General features: G+C 31.5%; 1 protein-coding gene across 4 annotated transcripts in view; it reads left to right on the forward strand.

Moving 5' to 3' along the window:
* Nucleotides 1-21566, forward strand: part of LOC130445048 (uncharacterized) — a 140780-nt gene that overhangs the window by 67425 nt on the left and 51789 nt on the right. For all 4 annotated transcript variants that reach the window (XM_056780532.1, XM_056780534.1, XM_056780533.1 and 1 more), the window contains 6 exons: nt 4232-4364; nt 5289-5539; nt 6849-7018; nt 9041-9324; nt 9384-9598; nt 12424-12556. In XM_056780532.1, the coding sequence (XP_056636510.1) occupies nt 4232-4364; nt 5289-5539; nt 6849-7018; nt 9041-9324; nt 9384-9598; nt 12424-12556 (1186 nt within the window). The remainder of the gene's footprint in view (nt 1-4231; nt 4365-5288; nt 5540-6848; nt 7019-9040; nt 9325-9383; nt 9599-12423; nt 12557-21566) is intronic.

Genomic DNA, 21566 nt, shown 5'->3' on the forward strand with positions numbered 1-21566 from the left:
ATATCAGCGTACAGAAATCTGCATAATATTATAACTGTTTTCAAAACGTCACCCCTACAACATCTCAATTTTCATAACAAATAACAAATGAAAATACGAGTAAGTCCATGGTTTGAAGTAAAACAGTCTCATTGGTTTATTCTTATATAGCTATCAGCGGAATCTTCTAGAATTGCCAATTTTATGTAAATAGAACCAAATAAAATATAAAAGTAGATTTAAATTTTCTTAATGAGAATAGTTGATAAACTGCTTTAAACTGCTTTTTGTATAGTAATACCCACGCATAAAGTAATCTATTTTGAGATAATGTACAGGGTGTTTCTTTATTCGACCGACAACGCTCTATCACAAAGAGATCTCAAAATGGGGTGGACCCAATGGCCTCCAAGATCACCTGATTTAAATACTAACGATTTTTTTTATAAGGGGCTATATGAAGTCTGCTGCGGCAGTAATCATTCAATCCCATCCAGATTTATTCTTAAAGACACGTTTTTCAATGACAAAACGGTATTATAAGTGTATTGACGAAAGCGGCCAACAGTTTGAACAATTGAAATTATGAATAATTTTTATGATTATTTTTTTAACTAAAATTAATCAGACAGTTTAAAACAAAATTAAACGAAGTATTTGCTCCAGTGGCGTAAAAAATAGGGGGATAAAAGTGATAATTAACCCTGACAGCGCGCCACTGGTTAAATTTTTCCATAGTTTGTTTATGTTAAAATATTACTTAATTAAGGAGCATATTGGTCACCAAATTTAAAACAATTTAAAGGCGTTCTTGATTTATGGCATATTTTTGATTTTGATTTAAAATTTTGAACAGCGCATATCTCAATAACTAGGCCCTCTATATCAAAATGAATCATGTAATGAGATCTCTCTGTGGTAGAGCGTTGTCGAATATAGAAAAGAAAATAGTAGTAGTAGGATAAATTTTATCGGAAAAGAAAGAGCATATAACAATTATGAAAGAAGAAATAATTTACAAGCCATCTAAGATCGGAGTAGGAGGGGATGAGTTGTAATGTTGTTAGAATGCGCTGGTCCATCCGCATTCAATGAGAGTTGAGATTTAACATTTTTCCTGGAGGCGTTTTTTGGAAAAAGTGAGAATGTCAATAAATAAGCATTCACGCAAATAATTCTAACAAGATTCTACAACTTCCTCCAAATCTTGGCTCAGTAACTATTAACATGAAATCTTATTAATTTATTAGTGATTAAAGTGTAAAATTTCAATAAATAGCTAAAAATTTTACATAATGATCAAAAATTTTTTGCATTTTCTGCGAAGATTTATGATAGTAATATATATTTTTTACGCCATTAGAAAGTGCTTTTTTAAAAAAGCAGATATTTTTGCAGAATTTTTGATTTAAAATTGGGGTACTTCAAATCATAAAAATCACAGTGTGTTTGGAACATAAAAACGAAGGTGAATTGTCAGAGAAATTTGAGGGAAAAATTTAAAAATAGAAAACCAAAAACTTCTTTATTTGAATTTTTCATATAGAAGTTGGAGTTATGTGAAAAAAGTGTATATATAAAAGTTCTTTCTATGACCTACAGCTTCGCGGACTAACTTTTCCCCATAAGACTTGTAGCTTTGCTGGAATTCTAGATAGCTCGTTACTTACGCTTAAAAACTCACCCCTTTCCCTCTTACCGACCTTAGTTATTTTCTCTTCCTTTTCCAATGGTTTCCATCCTACTACTATTTTTCCCACTTCACAACATTTTCAGAGCCTCGACTGTGGTATGACATGAACAATATTATTATCACTTAAATCGTGATATTATTGTATCAAGTATCATAAAATTTCCTGTCCGTTTTTCAAATTAATCAAGGTGCTAAAATAACTATTGCAAATATATCGTGTCCAAGGTTTTAATGTTGTTTAAATCTGTTATAAATATTATAGGAAATAAATTTTTCCATAACTTTTTGGTGACAGATGGCAATGAATATACAACATAACGCTAGAAAATTCTATGACCGCTGAGGAAAAGATGAAGTTACTACCAGTTCAAAACTTTCTTTAATTATTCAAATACATCAATATTTTCCATTTATGAAGTATACATTTCATTGATAAGCATCATTGGCTCGTCTAATTTAAAAATAGTTAACTAAAATTGTTAACTTACTCAAGATATGTTCCAATATATGTTAATTACATTTTGAATAGAAAACAATGATTATCTTTATCACATTCATTAACTCGACTAAGGTCAATAAACTAGAGCAGCGTCTCATTAACACATCATCTTGGGTACTCATATTATCATATTTCAACTTCCTTTATGATTTTTTATATGTACGTAGTTAATTGATCATTGTTAATAAATTAATTAAAAATTAATTCTTAAAAATGATAAATAAATACGTCTTCTGCATGATGATATGAATGAAAAGATAGACAGGATGCATGTAAATATGAGCGGTGATATAAAAGATAGGAAGGAAGATATGATGAATCAAAATAAAAAGATGAGTGGAGATATAAAGATATTAAAGATATCAAAAATATGAAGGGAAAATGAGTAATGTGAACGAGACTATAAATGAAAAATTCGAAGATATGGAAAAAACAAAAGATTAAGTTATGTAAGAGAAATTCAAGAAAACGGAGTTAAGTTCAAGAAAAAATAGAAAAACGTGTAATGGAAGAGTTTTAGGTATTGGGAAAATGTATCAAGGAAAATTTATCAGAAGTAATTTAGGATACATTTAATTCCAAAAAAAGAAGAAACTATGCAAAATGATCAGAAAAAGTTAATAAAAACTTCCAAGATTTAGATGAACAAATAGGAACATGTGCTAAGAAGCATAAAACTATGGTCAAACAAAGGTGAACAAAGAATTAGAAGAAATGAATGAAAAATTGTCACATACTATGGATAAGATAAAAGATACCATCGTATATATATTATTAGATTTGCAATTTTACCGCAGTATTCCATAGATTACCTGATAATAGTAGATAATTAATTATATTAAAGCAATTCATCACTCAACCATAAACTTATTATATATGAGAATTGAGAAGGAAAAAGTGATAACTAATAATATAATAAAGTGATTGTATAACTTTAGCTTTACAATTACGTTTTCAGATCAATTTAAATCAAGAACTGTATAGATATATCTCTCTTTTTAATCTATTTCATAAAATACTTTTCAGTTCAGTCTTAAATCTTTTGAATATATTTATTTTTTCACATTATATATCAAGTTATTATATAATTTAGTTCAAAACTACAAATAATCAATTCTCTGTTCCATGTTTCTGTTCAAAATGGACTAACAGACGTTGATTTTTCTGGTTTTATAGTGTTATCTGTTCAATGTATTTTTTAGTGTTGTCTTATGTCTAATGTCATCAAAAAAAATCAACTTTCGCAACCGTAAAAAGTTGTGAGATGTATGTAATACCAAGCCAGTTAATTTATTCAGTCTCTGCTTAAGCGGCCTTTTGTCTTAATTTTTAACATGATTAGCTAACCTAATAATACCTTATAGTGACCACATCGATATTAAAAATCTTTTGTGTTTAAACAAAAGATTGACTTGGCCATCGCATGAAAACACAATATAACTCATAATAATACATATTATAGTAAATAAGATTGTTTAGTGCGATTTTTTACAAGTTTTATTTTTGATAGCATCTCATTTGTTTTTGTAGTTGGACCTCCTTTTTTTCCTTTTCAGTCCCCTTTACTTATTAAATAAATTTACTTATTAAATACGAACAATGAATTTTCTTAAAGACCACGTTTCTGATACTACAATTTTCGACAAATCTGGACGGTAAATTCATTCATAAATTGAGGGTTCTTACGCTTCAATATTCCCTTCAATAGTCGACATTAATTAAATGTAACCCGCCCAGACTTATAACTCTCGAAAGTGCCATGTAAGCTTGGCCGGATGTGAATACTACAGAACCGATATCCATTGCTTGTACAATAATAGTTTTAAAAATTCATTTTGCAAAGCCTGTTTTGCATTTTAGGGTGCTTATTAAACTCAAACTTGGATTTTGATTTTCAGAAATGAGCTTGGAATCTTTAAATCGAATAAAAAGAATATTGTGCCTGTAATGTCATCAATATGTCTAAATACTAAAAATCATTTGAAACTTTTGATTTATTCCAAATTACCACCGCATATTACATAAGTATGAATAATGAGACTTATTTGCTTTTTTTAAAGGTATGGTTGGGGAGAGAGCGTCCAGAGCGGAGTTATAACTTTAGGTAAACCTACTAGTTTGCCTGAATTCACGAAAATATTACCCAGCCAATTGAAAGCTTTGATAGGAACGCAAGTTACTTTGGAATGTGAGGTAAATGATAAGATAGTGATGGTCATTATCACGTCTTCCATACAATTCTATTAATTCAACGTAAACTTTGTGGAGCTGGAGCTTGGATCCGATTTGCTTATGGAGTACAAAATTTTTCTACTGCGATATACAATGTGAAATCCAGCTATGGAATAAAATAACTTATGTCTTTAGTTTAGAATTTTAAATTAAATGTCATGGACCTTGAGTTTCTGAGTCATGGAAATCAGAACTTATATTTAAGGATATTTTCTAAATTGTACATTCGAACATTATGAATTTTTATATATAATTACGTATGTTATTTTTTTTACATTCCAATTTTCTGTAATTGTGTTTTAATATAAGTATTTTCAATAAATATTTACAATTTATGATATAATAATAATAATGTCTCTTTGTGGACATGTAAAGCGATCTCCTAAACCATAAATTTTATCATGTTAAACAAAGAGTATATTCTTGTTAAAAAATCGATTATGAAATTCAGTTTGCTATTTTAGGTATGTTCACCATTACGCATGAGACACCCCTGGCCTTCAGATATTAGAGTAGAGTTATTTATTTTGTCAAACATACTACATGAACATACGTAATACGTAATAATTCATAAAATTCTAATGTATAATTTAGAAAATATACTTAAATATAAAGTCTGAATTCGCAGCTTTTAAAGCCTATAACTCAGAAACGAGAGATCGTATGAGAATTTTTATGTCGCAGTATTATTTTCACGTCATCTACTCACCCCCAAATTGTTTGAATCAAATCATATAACATCCTGTACATAATATTCGTTTGCTTAATACAGTTTTATGCGTAAGCTCCTCAATCAGGAAGTAAAATTTCACTACTCCTCATTGTATTATCTTCTGAAAATCCTTTTTTTTTTAATTAATAGAAGCATAAATTTGTCTACTGTAGGTCGAAGGAGAACCGATTCCGACAGTTCGATGGTTAAAAGATTCCCAAGAGGTATTCCCTGATGAAGATCAACGATACAAGATTTCACAAGAGAACAACGTATGTCGATTAACTATATCAAATCTCCAAGAAAATGACAGTGGACGTTTCATTTGTGAATCGAATAATAAAGTTGGAAGAGTATCAACTTTCGCACGATTATATGTTGTTAATGATCCGAAAATATTATCCGCCGAAACTGGAATAAGATTGTGAGTAAAAAAAAATGAAAACTATAAAATGAAATTCGATCATACGAAATTTGAATATAACAAAAAAATTAAATTGGTCCGTGATAATATTCAAATGTGTTTTATCAGATAAAACTATGTAAGTTAATATGACAGATAAAATAGATGAACACCTTAGGAATCCCAAAACAAATACGAAAATATGACAAGTCCGCAAATCTCTGCAAAAATCCTTAAAACAGATAATACGAATGTAAATTATAAAATCTGCCATATTATAAAACTTTTCTTTTTGTTTTTTGTCTTTTTTCTATCAGAGTGGAGAGTCTGTGTCCTCTTTTATCAATTTTCCATGTATTTAATTGCTGACTAGTTATCTTCCAGAGTCTTCCTATGATTTTGTTTTATTTTATCAATCTAGTTAATCATTCACCTCCTTGATTTTCATTTGATTGAGTTCCATAAGCTTTCTAGCTACTATCTCTTAGCAAGTATCCATAATACGTCTATACCAGTTGAACTGTTTGTTATCTTATCAATGAATGATGTTTGACTCATCATTTCCCTTCTGTATTCATTTTCTTCTAATTTCGTTAATTCTTGTTGTTTTATTCGCTTTATTCGTTAGTACTACATCGCTTTTCTAGTTAGTTTGCTCTCAAATGTATCAAGATACATATTGAAGGAGTCCAACATCCGTTTCTTTCTTTGATCTGCGCACAAACCCTCCCCTCTTAGACGCAAAAACCTCAAATCTCATCACTCCAAAAAACTGTCTCCCACTTTCCCAATTTTCATGTTCTTTAGCCCACTACAACCTCTTAATTTTATTTTGACGTTTTGAAAGAGGCTTCTTCTAAGCCACCCTTCTAAAAAAGCGAGCTACTCTCAATCTCCTTTTCACTGTGGAAGTATTCAAAGATAGATCACTAGAGTTATTGATCTGAGCTGCTATCTCTGGGCTCCTAAGTCGTCGGTCACGTTTACTGATCAATACAATACATTTATCTTCAATAGTTTTGGGTTTTCTAGGACTCCCTAAACGTTTTCTATTGCCAAAGCTCCTGGTGGAGGATGAATATTTTTTCACGTTGTGGTCCATGGTTCATCTTGACTTGGGCTGTAAAGACTTGCGATGAATGCACGAGTTTTAACAGCGATTTTTCCTTGGTTTTACTCATTTTAAAACTTACAAGTCTGAATTTGCGAAAAAGAAAACAATTCGTTTGGGAACTTCCTAGTATCCTAAGCCCTGTTTACGACAAAATTTCTGAAATAATACATATGGTTCAGATTTATACAATATATTTTTATTGGCAATACTTTTTAGGGGTATCAGCAACTTTAACAGTACAGACCCAATACCACCACAGTTTACCATGAGATTGAGAGATCGACGTGTGGAAATGACTTATCCCGTTAGACTAACTTGTCAAATTATGGGACGTCCAACTCCAAGCATTAAATGGTTTAAAGATAGTTCGGAAATAGTTCAAAATGGTGAGTAAACATTTTTCTTTAAGTAAAAGTAAAACATTCGAAACGACAGACTCCGATATCAGAAATCATAGTTATTCAAGTATCACAAATTTTTGGGATTATTTATCAGCAAATTTTTAATTTTATTCCACTAAACAGCATTTTGTAGAAACATCAACAATCACCACATTTAGAGATATAGAAAGAAAATTTGGTTTACAGTGTCAATATGACACTTCACACATTTTCTTTTGGTAGAACTGAAAGAAAATATTCAAAGTATCATCCTCATGTCTATTTGATATAAACGTTTGAATTAGATACAGTTGACTTTTCGTTCATTAGATATGGATATATTTTTGTAAAAATTATGTGTAATGGAACTTTTCCCAAAATAAACAGCTTAATAAATAACAAACTAAATAGAGGGGCCCATGTTCCTCACTAGAAGTAATTTTCCGCGGATATCTTTAATTGAGTCTTGGGTAAATTGAACATCTATTTCACGTATTTTTCTAAAAATTCTACTCCGTCATTGTTCGTTATTTTCGGCTTGCCACCGTCAATCATCCACTTTGCTAGATAAAAATACCCAAAATTTTGATGTAGCCAATTTTAAGTTGCCCTTGTATAATATCATGACCCTACAAAATTATATTGTTTCCAACATGATGAAGAATCTACAGCTTTACTCTCAAATTAACCCATATAAGGTTTGGATATCCGTTTTATTGGAATCGCACACCAGAGCAGAATTCATCAGCGATTTTGCTTTTTCTTTATATTACAAATTGTTAGGGCACTTCTCTGTATTATACGTCAAAAAACCATCGTTCACATTGATATCAGAATTGGCAAGGGTGAGGTATTTTTCATCGTATATAACAATAACTTTCTTATTCTCAAAATGTATGATAGACGATATTGGTATCCGTGCTAATTGGTTTGAGGTATATTCAAGACACCTCCGGTTTTTCACTATTCCCTTTTCACATTCAGTTATAGCATGGTAAATGCTTTTACGAGAAATATTTTCGTTATGAAAAATGCGAACTATGTCAACCTCAGGGATCTGTTCAAAGAAATTATGACTGCTGTTTCATATTTTCAACTTATACTAATATAAAAAACGATTTGTTCAACTAATGCTGAGAAAAGAAACAATTTTTTGTTCAAAAATTTATTAATACAAACTATTTTTAAACTCCTAAATTTTGTTTCAAAACTATTATGACTTACATTGTCATCTCCTAATTCTTACAAAGCACGCAGATCTAGTTTGTAATGTCTGCCATCTAACATGGATCTTGAACAGCGCCTTAGTTTTAAGTTCAACCTGACGAAGTGTTGAAATTTGTAGTGACTGTTTACAAGAGATATGAGTAGTTCATTATCAAGTAGGAATGAGTAGGATGAGGATCTACTTCAACCTTAAAACAAATGTAAATGCACAGAAGTGAGCAAATCTGTACATTCAAAAAGGCGATTGACCATTCGAGAACTTTGTGAAGAACTTGGAATCCTGTACGGATTCGCGATTTTTCACCCATAAAAAATGTCTATCGACATACTCCTTACTCACCATTCCGTACCATACGACGTCTGTTTCTTTCCAAAAATAAGAAAAATATGCTTTACAAAACATTTTGACACGATTCTTGACTTTACACAGATGTGAATGCCATTTCAAAACAAGCCTTCCAGATTTACCTCCAGTCATGTATTTAACGATGGAATAAGTCCATTTCTAGTAAAGAATAGTACTTCAATTTTACTTGAAACCAAATCTCCAGCTTATATACTTTATCCATTTCTCTATTCAACTACTCATTGTATTCATGATCCGTTAGAGTGCTTTTTGCAGATATGAGAATCGGTTTATGAAACAAAAAATATATTTATATAATATAGCAGAATATACGGTGCATGATTATCAATAAAGCTGGTTATTTGAATAATTAAAATTACAATTATTAACACTTATTACATAAATTTCTGTCCTGAAAAAATAATTCTATGTGTATATATCCCATTTTTTTCCAGATCGCCACACATTTTCCGTTGATGATAATTTTTATACTCTGGAAATTATTAAAACCCATGCAGATGATTCCGGAACCTACAGCATATCAGCACAAAACATTCATGGTTCAGTTTCGTGCTACTGTAATTTAGTGGTCGACACGGGTATAAAGGGATATATCTCTCCCGTTTTTATCAACCATTTAGAACCATCAGAAGGCAAAGTAAAAGAAGGTGACGAATTCAGATTATCTGGTCGAGTAGAGGCTTATCCTGGAGTGGGATTAACTTGGTATAAAGACGGAGTGAGTATATTATAAACAGATTGAATTATTCACAGAAATGTATCAATTTTTTTTCACAGATTCGGTTGAGACCATCAAGACGATTTGTGATAACTCTATCTTACGATGGTACCGTTTTATTATCAATTGGAAGCATTTCGAAGAAGGATTCTGGACTTTACACCTGTGTTTGTAGTAATGAAGTTGGTAGGGCTCAATCTTCGGCGAGAATTGAAGTCTTAGATAAATCGCTAGAGATACAAGCCAAACCTGAGTCTATTCACTCTGAATTTCCGTGAGTATTTCCCGTAATTAGATTTTAATTAATAAATTAACGTATGAAACTAATAATAGGAAAAGAGAAATTTAAAACGATTAAATGAGACAAATTAATAAATTAATCATGTAGTTACTGATTTTGAATCATCATATATCTCTTACTTCATCAGGAATCGAACTCATATCATTCATATGTAAATATTAAAATTGAAAAAAGGAGTACAAGGTCAAAATAAACGCAAATTAAAGTCGTCGGAGGGATGAAAACTTTAAATTTCCGTTGTTTGTGACTCTGTATAATAGGGACGAAGTTATCTCGCTTCTCACAGCATCTGTTTCTACGATTGGAGATACTAAGCTGCCTGTCGTGTACTATATCAACCGTATTGCCAACTTTATTACATTCTTCTCTTCATTTTACATAATTTGTGAGTGACTCCGCAATCTTACGACACAATTTTGATTTGAAAATTGCGATACTGGTACACCTCAAATTCTTAACAAATACGAAACAGTTCCATGAAATCCCACAATCATCGATTATAGGATCATCAGGACTATAATAAATGATGTTTGGAGTAGAACCCTACTTTTTTAGCAACTACTTGAGTATCGCAAACCATATATAACAAATGGGTTAGAAATTAGTATATCAAAGTTGGATTAAAGATAACAGTTAACATAGGGTATTACATAATAAACACTTACAATCAATTTAAAATAAAATTTGCTAAAATCCAAACATAGAGGACATTACTTAATTAAACTTTTATGAGCAATCAATATGAAATATGTAAAATCTGGCAGCGAACTCGTACAGGGTAAATCTTTGATGTCTACGTCATAATAGCTTCTGCCACTAGGTTTTTGGCTAGTTTATTTGAGTCAAACTGGATTCTTTTATTGAACTTTTCACTGGCCACTTTAATTTCTTTTCTAACCGAGAGAACTTTTGTGCCTTTTGCAATGATGTTATTGACTATATTTAGATTAGAAAAGCTATGGCGCAAATCGTGAATCTATTACCTATTGAACTATTTTGTACCCCGATCTGTTGAATGTAAGAGCCGTAGTCGTTGTTTGTGAATTATCTCGCAATCACAAAAGAGGTTTTTCCTTCAATTCTTTGCAGAAACGACAAAAGCTGATGGGATTTTTTTCGGTGTTCAGATGGAATTTCACAGAACCGTGTCCAAGGAGCATACCAGTAACTCTCCTTATCTCGTCTTTGTTCAATGGAAAGTCTTCTTGAGACCAACTGGTGGAATAGGACAGAAATATTTTCAATTATTCTAGACCTAGGGTATTATTCATGTCTCCGGTTTCTTCTCGTTTTCCTACTTTTTGATAACAGTGACTTGATGGCTTTTTTGGAAACCTATGAAAGCTTGTGATCCTATGAAAGGAATTTTCCTGCTTTTTTTATCAGATGATCGGCTTCTTCATTGCCGTGGACTCCGGTGTGGTTTAGTACCGAACTGCGTAAAATTCCGCTTGAAAAATATAGTCTGGAAGACATGTTGTTCGTGATCATATCTATGTATTGGTCTCATAACACGGAACATTTGTTATCATCCTTAGAACATTGTATTGAAATCACTTGATACTATTTATATTCAATGTAGATGCGGAACCACGCAGCTGGATTTAATACGTCCGAATAGGTTTAAATATTGTTAAATATGACTTATTCTCAATGGATAGTTGTAATTTTTTCTCTAATCATCTAAAATAATTCAAGTTTAATCCAAAGCTGTTTTCTTTTCGGGACGAGGTGTTTCTTCCAAGAAAGTCTCCCATTCAAATGGTTTCCAAGATATTTGGCCTCCCCTTTTTGTGGAATTCCATGTACGTTTTTTTAAACAGAGGGACAATTTTCTCTTCTGTTTGTGAAAGTAACGTAGATAGTTGACTTGAAATTGTCATATTTCCAAGCACATCCAGATTTGTTTGAAGGACTGGTGATGCAGTTTGAGGATCTGTGATGCTAGTGGAGCAGTGTCATCGACATATACTGTATATATAAGTTATAGAAACAAACCCAAAAGAGAACACCTGCCTTAATTTAATACATTGTTAAATATTAGTCTTTGTTAGCCATGGAATACCGATCTCCATGGTAGGATCTGAGAATTAGGAAATAATATAAGGAAATGAATTTTCTATTTTTGTGAAGTGCCAAACTCACATCAAGAAATATCCATCTTCAATATTTTGCATGATTCTATTTGTTATCTATCCTTTGTATTTGCTTGCTGATGGCATGTTCCTTTCAAAATCCGAATTGATGCTTTGAAACAACTTTGTATTTATTTATTATATTTATTTATATAAAGGGGGTTCAAGTCTGATTTTCATTGGCTTATCTAACAGTTTCGCCAGTAACAGAAGAAAACTGATTGCGCCATAGGAAGTACCTTTAGTCAATCTCCCAGGAAAAATAACCAGTTCAAATATAGTTATCATTATCAAAATTTTTTCAGTTATTGGAGAAGCTTTGTTATAATAACACCATCATCCAGAATTTTCTATTTTTTTTAGATTTGTAGATGCTTAGACTTGTTTTTTATTTGTTGTTTTTATAAGGAAAGGTTCCAATTAATAAGCCCGTTTGATATGGATTTCATGTTCATCTGTTTCTACAGAGTGAGGATGGAAAATATTTTTATATTTGCGTCATTATCACCTTCAGTATTACGGATGTAGAAATTTTTATTTTGGGAAGGGTCTAATTTTTTTGTTATTCTCATCGCAATAACAAAGACAAAATATATATTCAAATCACAAAATATTGACATTTCTCATATTTTTATTCATTTTATATGTTACTTTCCGTTGCAGATACTCAAAAGAACCAAGATTTTTGAAGAAACCTCGATCTACAGAAGCACATGAAGGGGACAATATTATCATTATGTGTGAAGTAATTGGTGATCCTAAACCAGATGTGATGTGGCTTAGAGATTTCTTAAAAGTAAGATTATTGATTATCACTGATAATTTAGTAGATACCTTTCTACTAATCTAATGTTACGCTCATGTTAGTGGGAGTTCTGTCTATTGTACGCTTGAATCGGCGGACAGACGTCAACTCAATAATGAATCAAGTCGTGCCTTATGTTGTGTGAACCACATTTCTGTTAAAACGTATATGGAAATGTTATAATGATGAAATATTGCGATTGCCGTAATACTGTACCTGGTGGACAGATAAAAATGCAAAGAACTCTATCTAGGAAACTATCCGTTGTAAGAACTCACAGTAAAAAATTATATATTACAAAAGTCACTTAACGGAAACTGTTGAAAATATTTTTAGATGGTTGCTAGGGTACGTATTAGTGCGTTCTAAAAATGAGTAGGTAACGTTAATTTCGATTAACAATGTGCAATCAGATTTTGCTTCAGACTTGAGCAAACTACAACAAAAACTATTGCAAAACTTCAACAGGCCTGACGAGAGATTATTTTGTCAAGAACCCAGAAATTAGGTTTTTGTAAACTTTTTCAGAACGACAAGAAGTCGAAGGAAGGTAAACCACGAAGCAAAATGTTTTCAACTGCAATAATCAATAAGAATGTCAACAGGATCCGTAAATTTGTCGGTAAACAGTAAAAGTTTACTGACACCACCGTTTAACGGACTTCTTCTAATGAATTGTGGATGAGAAATGAGCAATTTCAGTTAATGAATGTGGAGTGAATGAACCGTCTCCAATGATCCGTCGTTTTCCAAAAGAATTACTTAAAAGTAACAACATTCAGTTCAAGTCTATTCAAATAAAATTAATTCTTATTTTACCCGCGAAATCAATCGAGTAACTACTAAAATTCAAAACGAAAATATATTCCTTCCGTATACCGTCGGTTTAATGAATGATCTGTTTATAAATTGAGAAAATTTATTTGCATATTGAATAAAAGAGGAGAAACATCAACTTTAGCCCTATTTTGAAAGGCACACGAATTTCTAAATGTAGAAATACACAGTAAGAAATATAAAAAATCGACTTTTTGAGATTTTAAAATATTGCCCAAAATAAACAGTACTCAAACTCAAATAAAGTTGACGGTGTCTATGTGGTGTGTCACCAATCCATCATATGGAACATATTGTGTAAATACCTCTATACACAACAATTTTTATCTCTAGTTCACTGAAGACATCACTACGAAGTACTGTGAAGTTGGGTTGACAACCCAAAACGTCGCTTCTTTGGGTTTAGTGGAATATAGGCGAAATCGTTTTCTTTAAAGTGCTGAAACTGTTAATGTAGATATTGATTGTGAATAGAGTAGGCGTTGATTTTGAACAACAATGCAAAAACATCCTGTGCAAGACGAAGCTTGAAAATATTTAATGAATTGGAGTGGAAGGTATTGTCACACATACCACACTCGTTCGATATCGCACTCTGGGATCTCTGGGATTTCCATTTATTTCGATGGCTACATTTTTTCATTGGCCAAAAAAGTTTAAGACAATGTCCAACATATTATTCCACCCTTAGCCGATATTTGCATTTTGATTAAAAGTTATTACATTTTTCATTGAAGATAAAAACTTATTAATTCAAATTAAATTTAAGAAAGCAACAATACTTTAAGGTCCCCTTTTTATTAAAAAAAAACTATTCCACTTCTTTCTAAAAAAATAGAGATTCGATCGTCTCATATTAAAAATTGTGTTGCTGAATTTTAATTTCACATTTCTCAAAGGTATTGGAATCTTGAATATATGAAGAGAAGCACTGAGAAGATCTGACATACTTTTTTTATTTATGCTGGGTTGATCATTGATATTTGAGTATCGCTTGTATAAGAAAAGTCGTTTGTAAAGTCGGAAGGAAACAACTGATAGCATTTTTTATCCTCATAAATTATTCATAGTTCAAAAATAATATTCACAATGTATGTTATATTCAAATATCTAGTCAAAGCGTTGACTGTGTTATTGTATAACGCGATGTGATTCCAACTGAATTTTTTCTCTTTCTAACATTGATATTAACACTCTCAGCTACTTGGTTTTTGATTAATTACTCGTTGACGTTAGTGTTTAAAGTTATGAGGAGATACTTAGATACTATGGAGGTGGTATAATAAGTTCTCAATACATTCAGAGTTAATATCTTATACGTATCAAGCGTGATTTTATTTGTGGAAAACCAAATATTGGATCCTTCACCATCTTAATGTATCAGCTCACTATGTTTTATCTGTGAAAACGTTTCTTTTGAATTATAGCATCACCGTGATGCATCTGTCTTTTTATTTTCTTAAGGTCGAATCGGCACTAAAGGGGATATGATTTACGAGTGCGGAAGCGGTTAGAGCAAAAATGACGATTAATACTAGAGATCTTCTAATAAGTGATAATAGGAAGTACTTATGAAACTTATTTAGTAATTAGTAACTAATGAACAGTGTGATTACCCTAATTATCATTATATGGAAACCACACTTCATTTATAAATTGTTATTTAGTGAGCACAATTTTTTCGATGCACACTCTGTATTCAATATCCATTCATAATAATATTAAATGTAGTGTTCTCAAACGTTTTTAGGTAAAACAATTATAAATTTAGAAAGGGAAATTTGATTTTGTAACATCTATTCCATTTATAACACATACTGTCAGTATTGAGGTCTCAAGACTTTTTCTAGAAGAGGGTACGACCTCCATCTCCATACAATCAGTACTGATCACGTATCGATTGCGTCTACTAGTACCTTTTAAATAAACTAAAATCGAAAAGTGCTGTTAAGTTTCCTTTCGCGCCGGTATTATTTAATTAATTCGACATTTGTGTTTATTTTGATTCGATAATAATATTTGGTAAGCACAAAATAATGAACTAGAAAATTTAATCAATCATAATAATACGCTGTTCATTACAACTCTAATAATTACATGTCTTTTGAAGCTTATGATTGATTCCAGGAATCATTTTAAAAACTTTATCTGTTTTATACTTCAGTAATATATCCAATACATCTTTCCTTTTTCATAAATATCACTTTGCTTTTTGTTCTGATTGCCATTTTATTCAAGAAATTTGTAGTATATATAGTAATGATATTAGTGTGTCTCATAATAATAATAAATAAAGGCTGAATATTTGTAAGTATAGCGCTAACGTTTAGCAAGATCTTCAAGACTGTACAGAAATAATTATTAGGTATTAGATACAAACAATTGACGCGTTTCATTTCCAACATCTCTCTCTAGATTCAAATTTTTTGCTAGTCCGCGCTCGGAATTAGTTAAAGGCTCAATATTTTACAATGCAAAAAATGCATTATCACTTGCCAATTGAAATCTTTTTCTGCATTTCGCAATAATGTGAGGGCATATTTACTATAAAGTGCCTTTTGTAAACGACTTCTATTCTAATAATAATATTTAGTTCCGGGCATGGTTCTACAAAGTGTTTCTCAGATCATAATGTTACCTCAAATGTGTTTTACAGTTGGTGCTTGATATCAACATATTCTGGTCTTCGAATTTATCTTGTACCATCATTTCCAAAAAAATTACTTTTGATTTAAATAGCACTTTCTTCCAATGATCAATCATCTAATGCTGATGCTTTTTTGAAAATTCCAGTTTATACTTCTTATTCGTCTCAAAATCATTATTTTTTAACGCGCTTATATTAGCTTCACCTGTATGCGGGTATGTTTGTTTGTAACTCTCCATTGGAATAAGAGCAAGTGGGTAATTACTGTTAGTATATCCCACCACTTCAATTGCATTCGTTAGAAGAGTGGACTAATCTGGTTCTCACTGTACAAAACTTTTTTTTTTCGGTAATTTTGTTTATCACTGCATATTTTCTCTTTACATCGAAACAAATTTTATAACAGTCTGCTCTCTGTTGAAGATTTAATGTACTACTTACATCAGTATTACTTTAGAATTCAATATCTTGAGTTTCATTATGTTCGAGAGGTATTTTACATTTACAATACTAAAGACTAGAACTTGAGGAAATATTTTATTGTTGACAATAAATCGAACTAAAAAGTGGAAATTGATTATAGTTTGAAAAACTGAAAAACACGCTTTTGAAGCACATCAAACCAGAAAGTTAGAAATAATGTTTAAAATAACCTTAAAACAGTAATGAATGCTTTGTTCCATATTTCTAGTACATATATCGAGCGTCCAACTACTGCTTACATACTACTGCTTCATTGCTAGTAAAATAGTATGAATTATTTTATAAATAGTTATAAGACCTCGTACATATTTGGTAAAAATATCCAATTAACTGTATTACCAATTTCTAAAGGCGCCAGCTCAATATTATTGAAAGTGGTTATTAGCAATTAGCAGTGACGTGCTATCTGAAATGATCAAAATGTTTAAGAAAATGAAGTTGAATATTTTGTAATGAACTCGTGCTAGAAATTGTCATCAGCATACGTTTTACACTCATTAATTTTGGTTTGTACTATATTGTGATGACAACATACAGGGCCGGATTAAGCTAGTGGCTTGAGGGGGCTAAGGCCAGGCCCCAGGTCCAAGAGGGTCCCATCATTTGAAAATCATTCTGTATTTTTTGATGTATTGATACCACAAATCTAACGTATTGATATTATTTTTTTAATTTTTTCATACAAATGAATGAAATGAAATTTCACACCGGGCCTTGTAAATTTCAATCCGGCCCTGACAACATAAAACGTCAAAAAACTGGACTGGACCGTATTTATCGCGTTAAACAAATAAAATTATCCAGTTTCGTCCCTCAATTTACATCGTTCCACTATATGCTATCGATTCAATTATAATTGTATAAAATTCATCTCGTCGCTTTACTATGTGTCATAATCAATTCGCTATATTACTGATAGTTAACTCCTTATCTCTTATCTGATTGTGATCGGTTATGGGTCTAAAATTATAAGATTGAATCATTCTTTTATCAATAATATTGAATCCAATTTCTTTCGCTGCATCTTCATTTGATTATCTGCATATCTATTATGTTCTTTTATAATTACACCCATTCCCTTGCTAGCCAATCTGTGGTAAAACCGTCGTCATTCCACTTTCATTATTTAAACTGTCTTCTATTTTCTGGAAATTGGAGTGACCCTCATTTAGAATCGAGTCGGAGTGGATTGAAAATGGATTAGCGGAAACAGTAGTGGCATGTTTAGGATGCAATATACAAGCTGCTTTTACTAATTAACGTTTTATCACTCTCTCCATTTGGAAAATTCGTGAGAAAAACATAAGATTGTTACAAAAATTGTCTCTAATCACATTTGTCTCCACTTTAAAATAATTTCCTTAAAAACAGTTGTAGTTTCCTTGTATCTCAAACTATATACTGCTGTAGCAACTACCGAAATTTCTGATATTGCGAACACGGTTGAAGAGAACCGCGTGACGAGTTTCCAAACGTACATAATTGTAATGGAGAACGAATTAAGAAAGAATGTCTTTGGCTGCGAAGATCTTATTATTAAATTTCACCTTGTTTCTGATCACATTTGTCAAAATTTAAAAAAAGAAACAAATTAAAAAGCCACGGAAAAATTGCCCGGAAATTATTCTAGCAAACTGAACACACTGTTTACACCACCACTACACCAAAACAAGACAATTACCTTGTCTGATACGCGTTTCGTTTACCAAGTTATCTTCTTTAGATATTGAAGGTAAGCTTGTTTACCTTGTGTAAGTGTGAGTGTTGTTGTAGTGGTAGTGTAAACAGTGTGTTTAGTATGAATACTACCAACGGTTCCAGAATTTCCAACTTAGCAAGTGTTAACAGAGAAAAACGCGTATTTTGACGTACTAACACGGAACCGGATGGACTGGGTGTGAATATTTGAAAGGATATTATATATAAATTCACAGTCAATTAACAATATTCCATTGAATAACATTTTTGATATCATTCTGCTTTTCGCTTTTAAGCATGTTAATTTATAAATTCAAAACAACGCGCTTATGATGAACATGTAAATTTTTCTTTTCAAATTCAGTCTTAACATTAGTATCATTTATTGCCCATTTCTTTCACTGCAATGCTGAATCAAAATATTTCGATGAAGGATAATCTCAAAATGGGTCCCAAAAGTGCATATTAATCAATGAGATTTAACTATTCAAACAAAAGTTACGATGAAACTGATGAGAAAAAAATGTCGTTAATAATTTCAATACTACAGACGAACTACCAATACAGAATATTTAGTTGGGTCAGTTTGTTTCTTTTTCTACATCAGTACCCGACTTGTGAATGACCACTCTTCAAATTATTATGTAGTCAATTTTAAAAGCATTTACACTACATAATCTGTATTTTCGAGGATTGTCTAACAAGCCCACGACCTCGACCAGAAGATGTCAGCACTTATCAATATAGGTTAGAAAATATATTTACACATGCGTTGAAATAAACTTACTAAAATTTAGGACGCTTCTCTTTGACAATCGTAGCGAGTCACAGTGATGATTTGTCTGATTTTTAGAAAGCAACACGTGTACGTGAAATTTTGGATAGCTGAATTCGAACGTGGCCCTATTAGTTCAACTGACAAAGAGCGTCTGGAACGGCTTAAAACTTCGAAAACCAGTGATATTAGTAAAAAATTTCACCAAATATTACTGGAGAAGTGTCTGCATATCAATAGAATGCATTTACCTTATACTAACTGAAAAACTGAAAAAAGTGTTTCAAAACGGTAAATGAATAACAGCAGAATATTACGCCTCATTGCTTGACAAGGTGAAAGAAGACATTAAAAAATTGTGACGGCATCTGAAAAAATCAAAATTCGGTGATCGTCATAGTGGAAATCCACGAATTGCACTTCCAATTGGTTAATCACCCACTGTATCCATCAGATTTAGCCCCCAGCGATTGTGCAAGGGTTAAAAAGTTTGAGCATAAATATATATAGAAATAACGATTCCTTGTTTTTTCTTAGATCGGAATTTTTCCAATCAACTCTCGTAAATATTAAATATTTCCTATTATTACCAAGAACATCACGAACTAACATTTTACTGAATAAAAGGAAACATTTATTTCTTTATATCGTTACTATAGATATAATGGAAATGACTTGAATGAATTGTTTACGAGTAAAAATTCAGTAGCACGCTATAATTTCAATTTTTACATTTTTATGAGATGCATGCTTTTATATGAGAGTGTAAAGAATTGTTTCTATTCAAAACATTTTTCGTTGCCGCTCTACTTCTCTTATTAATTAGTGATATCTAATCTATTCTACATCTTCTACTTAAATTTCAATATTAAATTCTGTTGGCATTGATCTACATCTCAAACATAACAGTTAATTGGAAATTTATTGAATCAAATCTTTCACGCTTATGACTAGAAATTATATAATGGAAAGAAAAATAATAAGACGAATTAAATTTGAAAGTAACAATAGCGATCGTATTGATATGAGTTTTGATAAAAAAAACAATATTTGAATGAAACAACTCGAAAAGTAAGAGGTCGGATTATGCTCAATCCAATCACTTTATTGAAAACTCTGAATTTTTGTCGCGTATGTAACCATAGATCCAAACCATTTCCAGTTACGTTTTTAGCAAAGAAATCTGTATCTGCACAAAGACAATCTTCCAATTTCATGAAATTTGAAACACGATTTGTTCGTCAATCAAATACTACCATCACTCATCTAATTTGTTGTTAAAATGCTTTGCATAGCCACGTACGAGATTTTAAGCTATCAAAAAACTCTCAAATAATCAATCGCATATTTTGAAAAAGTTTTCAAATTTTTGCATGCTTTGGTCTGCTTTTAAGGATATTTTTTGTCCTTCACCGACTCATTTTCATTTTTAAATCTCTGATACTACTTGTAAACAGTCTTGGAAATTATATTATCACATACACAGTTTTAATACTTCGCGAGCTTCTTAATGTTAAGGCATTATTCTAGATACAAGTTTCACGATAAACACAATCTCTCTAAAGCGGATTTGGTAGCATTAAACTTACTCCAACACATACTAGTAAATGAAGCGTAATTAATTGATCACACCTCGTATATCGAACAATCGCGATGTTAAGAAAGTTGCTCACAATAAATTTATTCTTAAGATAAATTGTTTGAAGGTCGAATTACTGGACATGGTGAGTCACTTGTTTTTTTTTTACCAACGGAATCTCCTTGCAATGGGACAACAATTTATTATTAATGTACTTTCTATTCGAGTTAATAAATATTAATTCGCTATTGTTGAGATCAATTATCTATCGATAAATCTATGTTAGTGGTTGTGAAGTTTTACATAATATTATTTACATAATTAAAAAGAAATATGAACGTATACATGTTTTGATTATTCCACTATTTTCTAGAAATCTACAGTAAAACCCCATCTTATGTGAGCTTGGCTGAAAAATTGCTGAAATCTTGTTGATTTCTCTGTTCGGAATTAATTTATTTGCATTATGCTACACCAAAATATTTATATGAATGTAATATAAGTCGCTTCAGTTCTTAGTTCATTGAATTCTTTCGACATTCGAAGTGTGTCTAAATAGTTCAATGATTGGTCCGACATATCAACAGCAAAAAAGCGCCATCTAGCAGGAATCCTCATGATTGTCATAGAAAAACACACTACGGGCAGTCGAACGTAGTCAGTGTGAGAGTCACCGTGCAATTCTGTATATAGGATGAAAGTCTTCACAAGAAAATGTATCTACGCCTGGTTCAAATGAGAAGGAGAATGAGCCATGGTCGTGTTGGTCTTCGAAAAATATATTTCCGATTTGTGTTTAAGCAAGTCAAAAAGACAAACGGATGGAAACCATGTGTGATCGGGATACATTCTTCCTGGTGTTACTAGTTTGTTTAAGATGCCTTCCTGTGAGCCAAATCGCGAACATCGCATTCTACGAGGTTACCTAGCGTCTGCGGATTTTTTCCCGCATGAAAGAGGTCCTAAAAAGGGCACGTTTTGT

The sequence above is a fragment of the Diorhabda sublineata genome, chromosome 6 (assembly GCF_026230105.1).
Source record: "Diorhabda sublineata isolate icDioSubl1.1 chromosome 6, icDioSubl1.1, whole genome shotgun sequence".
NCBI lineage: Eukaryota > Metazoa > Arthropoda > Insecta > Coleoptera > Chrysomelidae > Diorhabda > Diorhabda sublineata.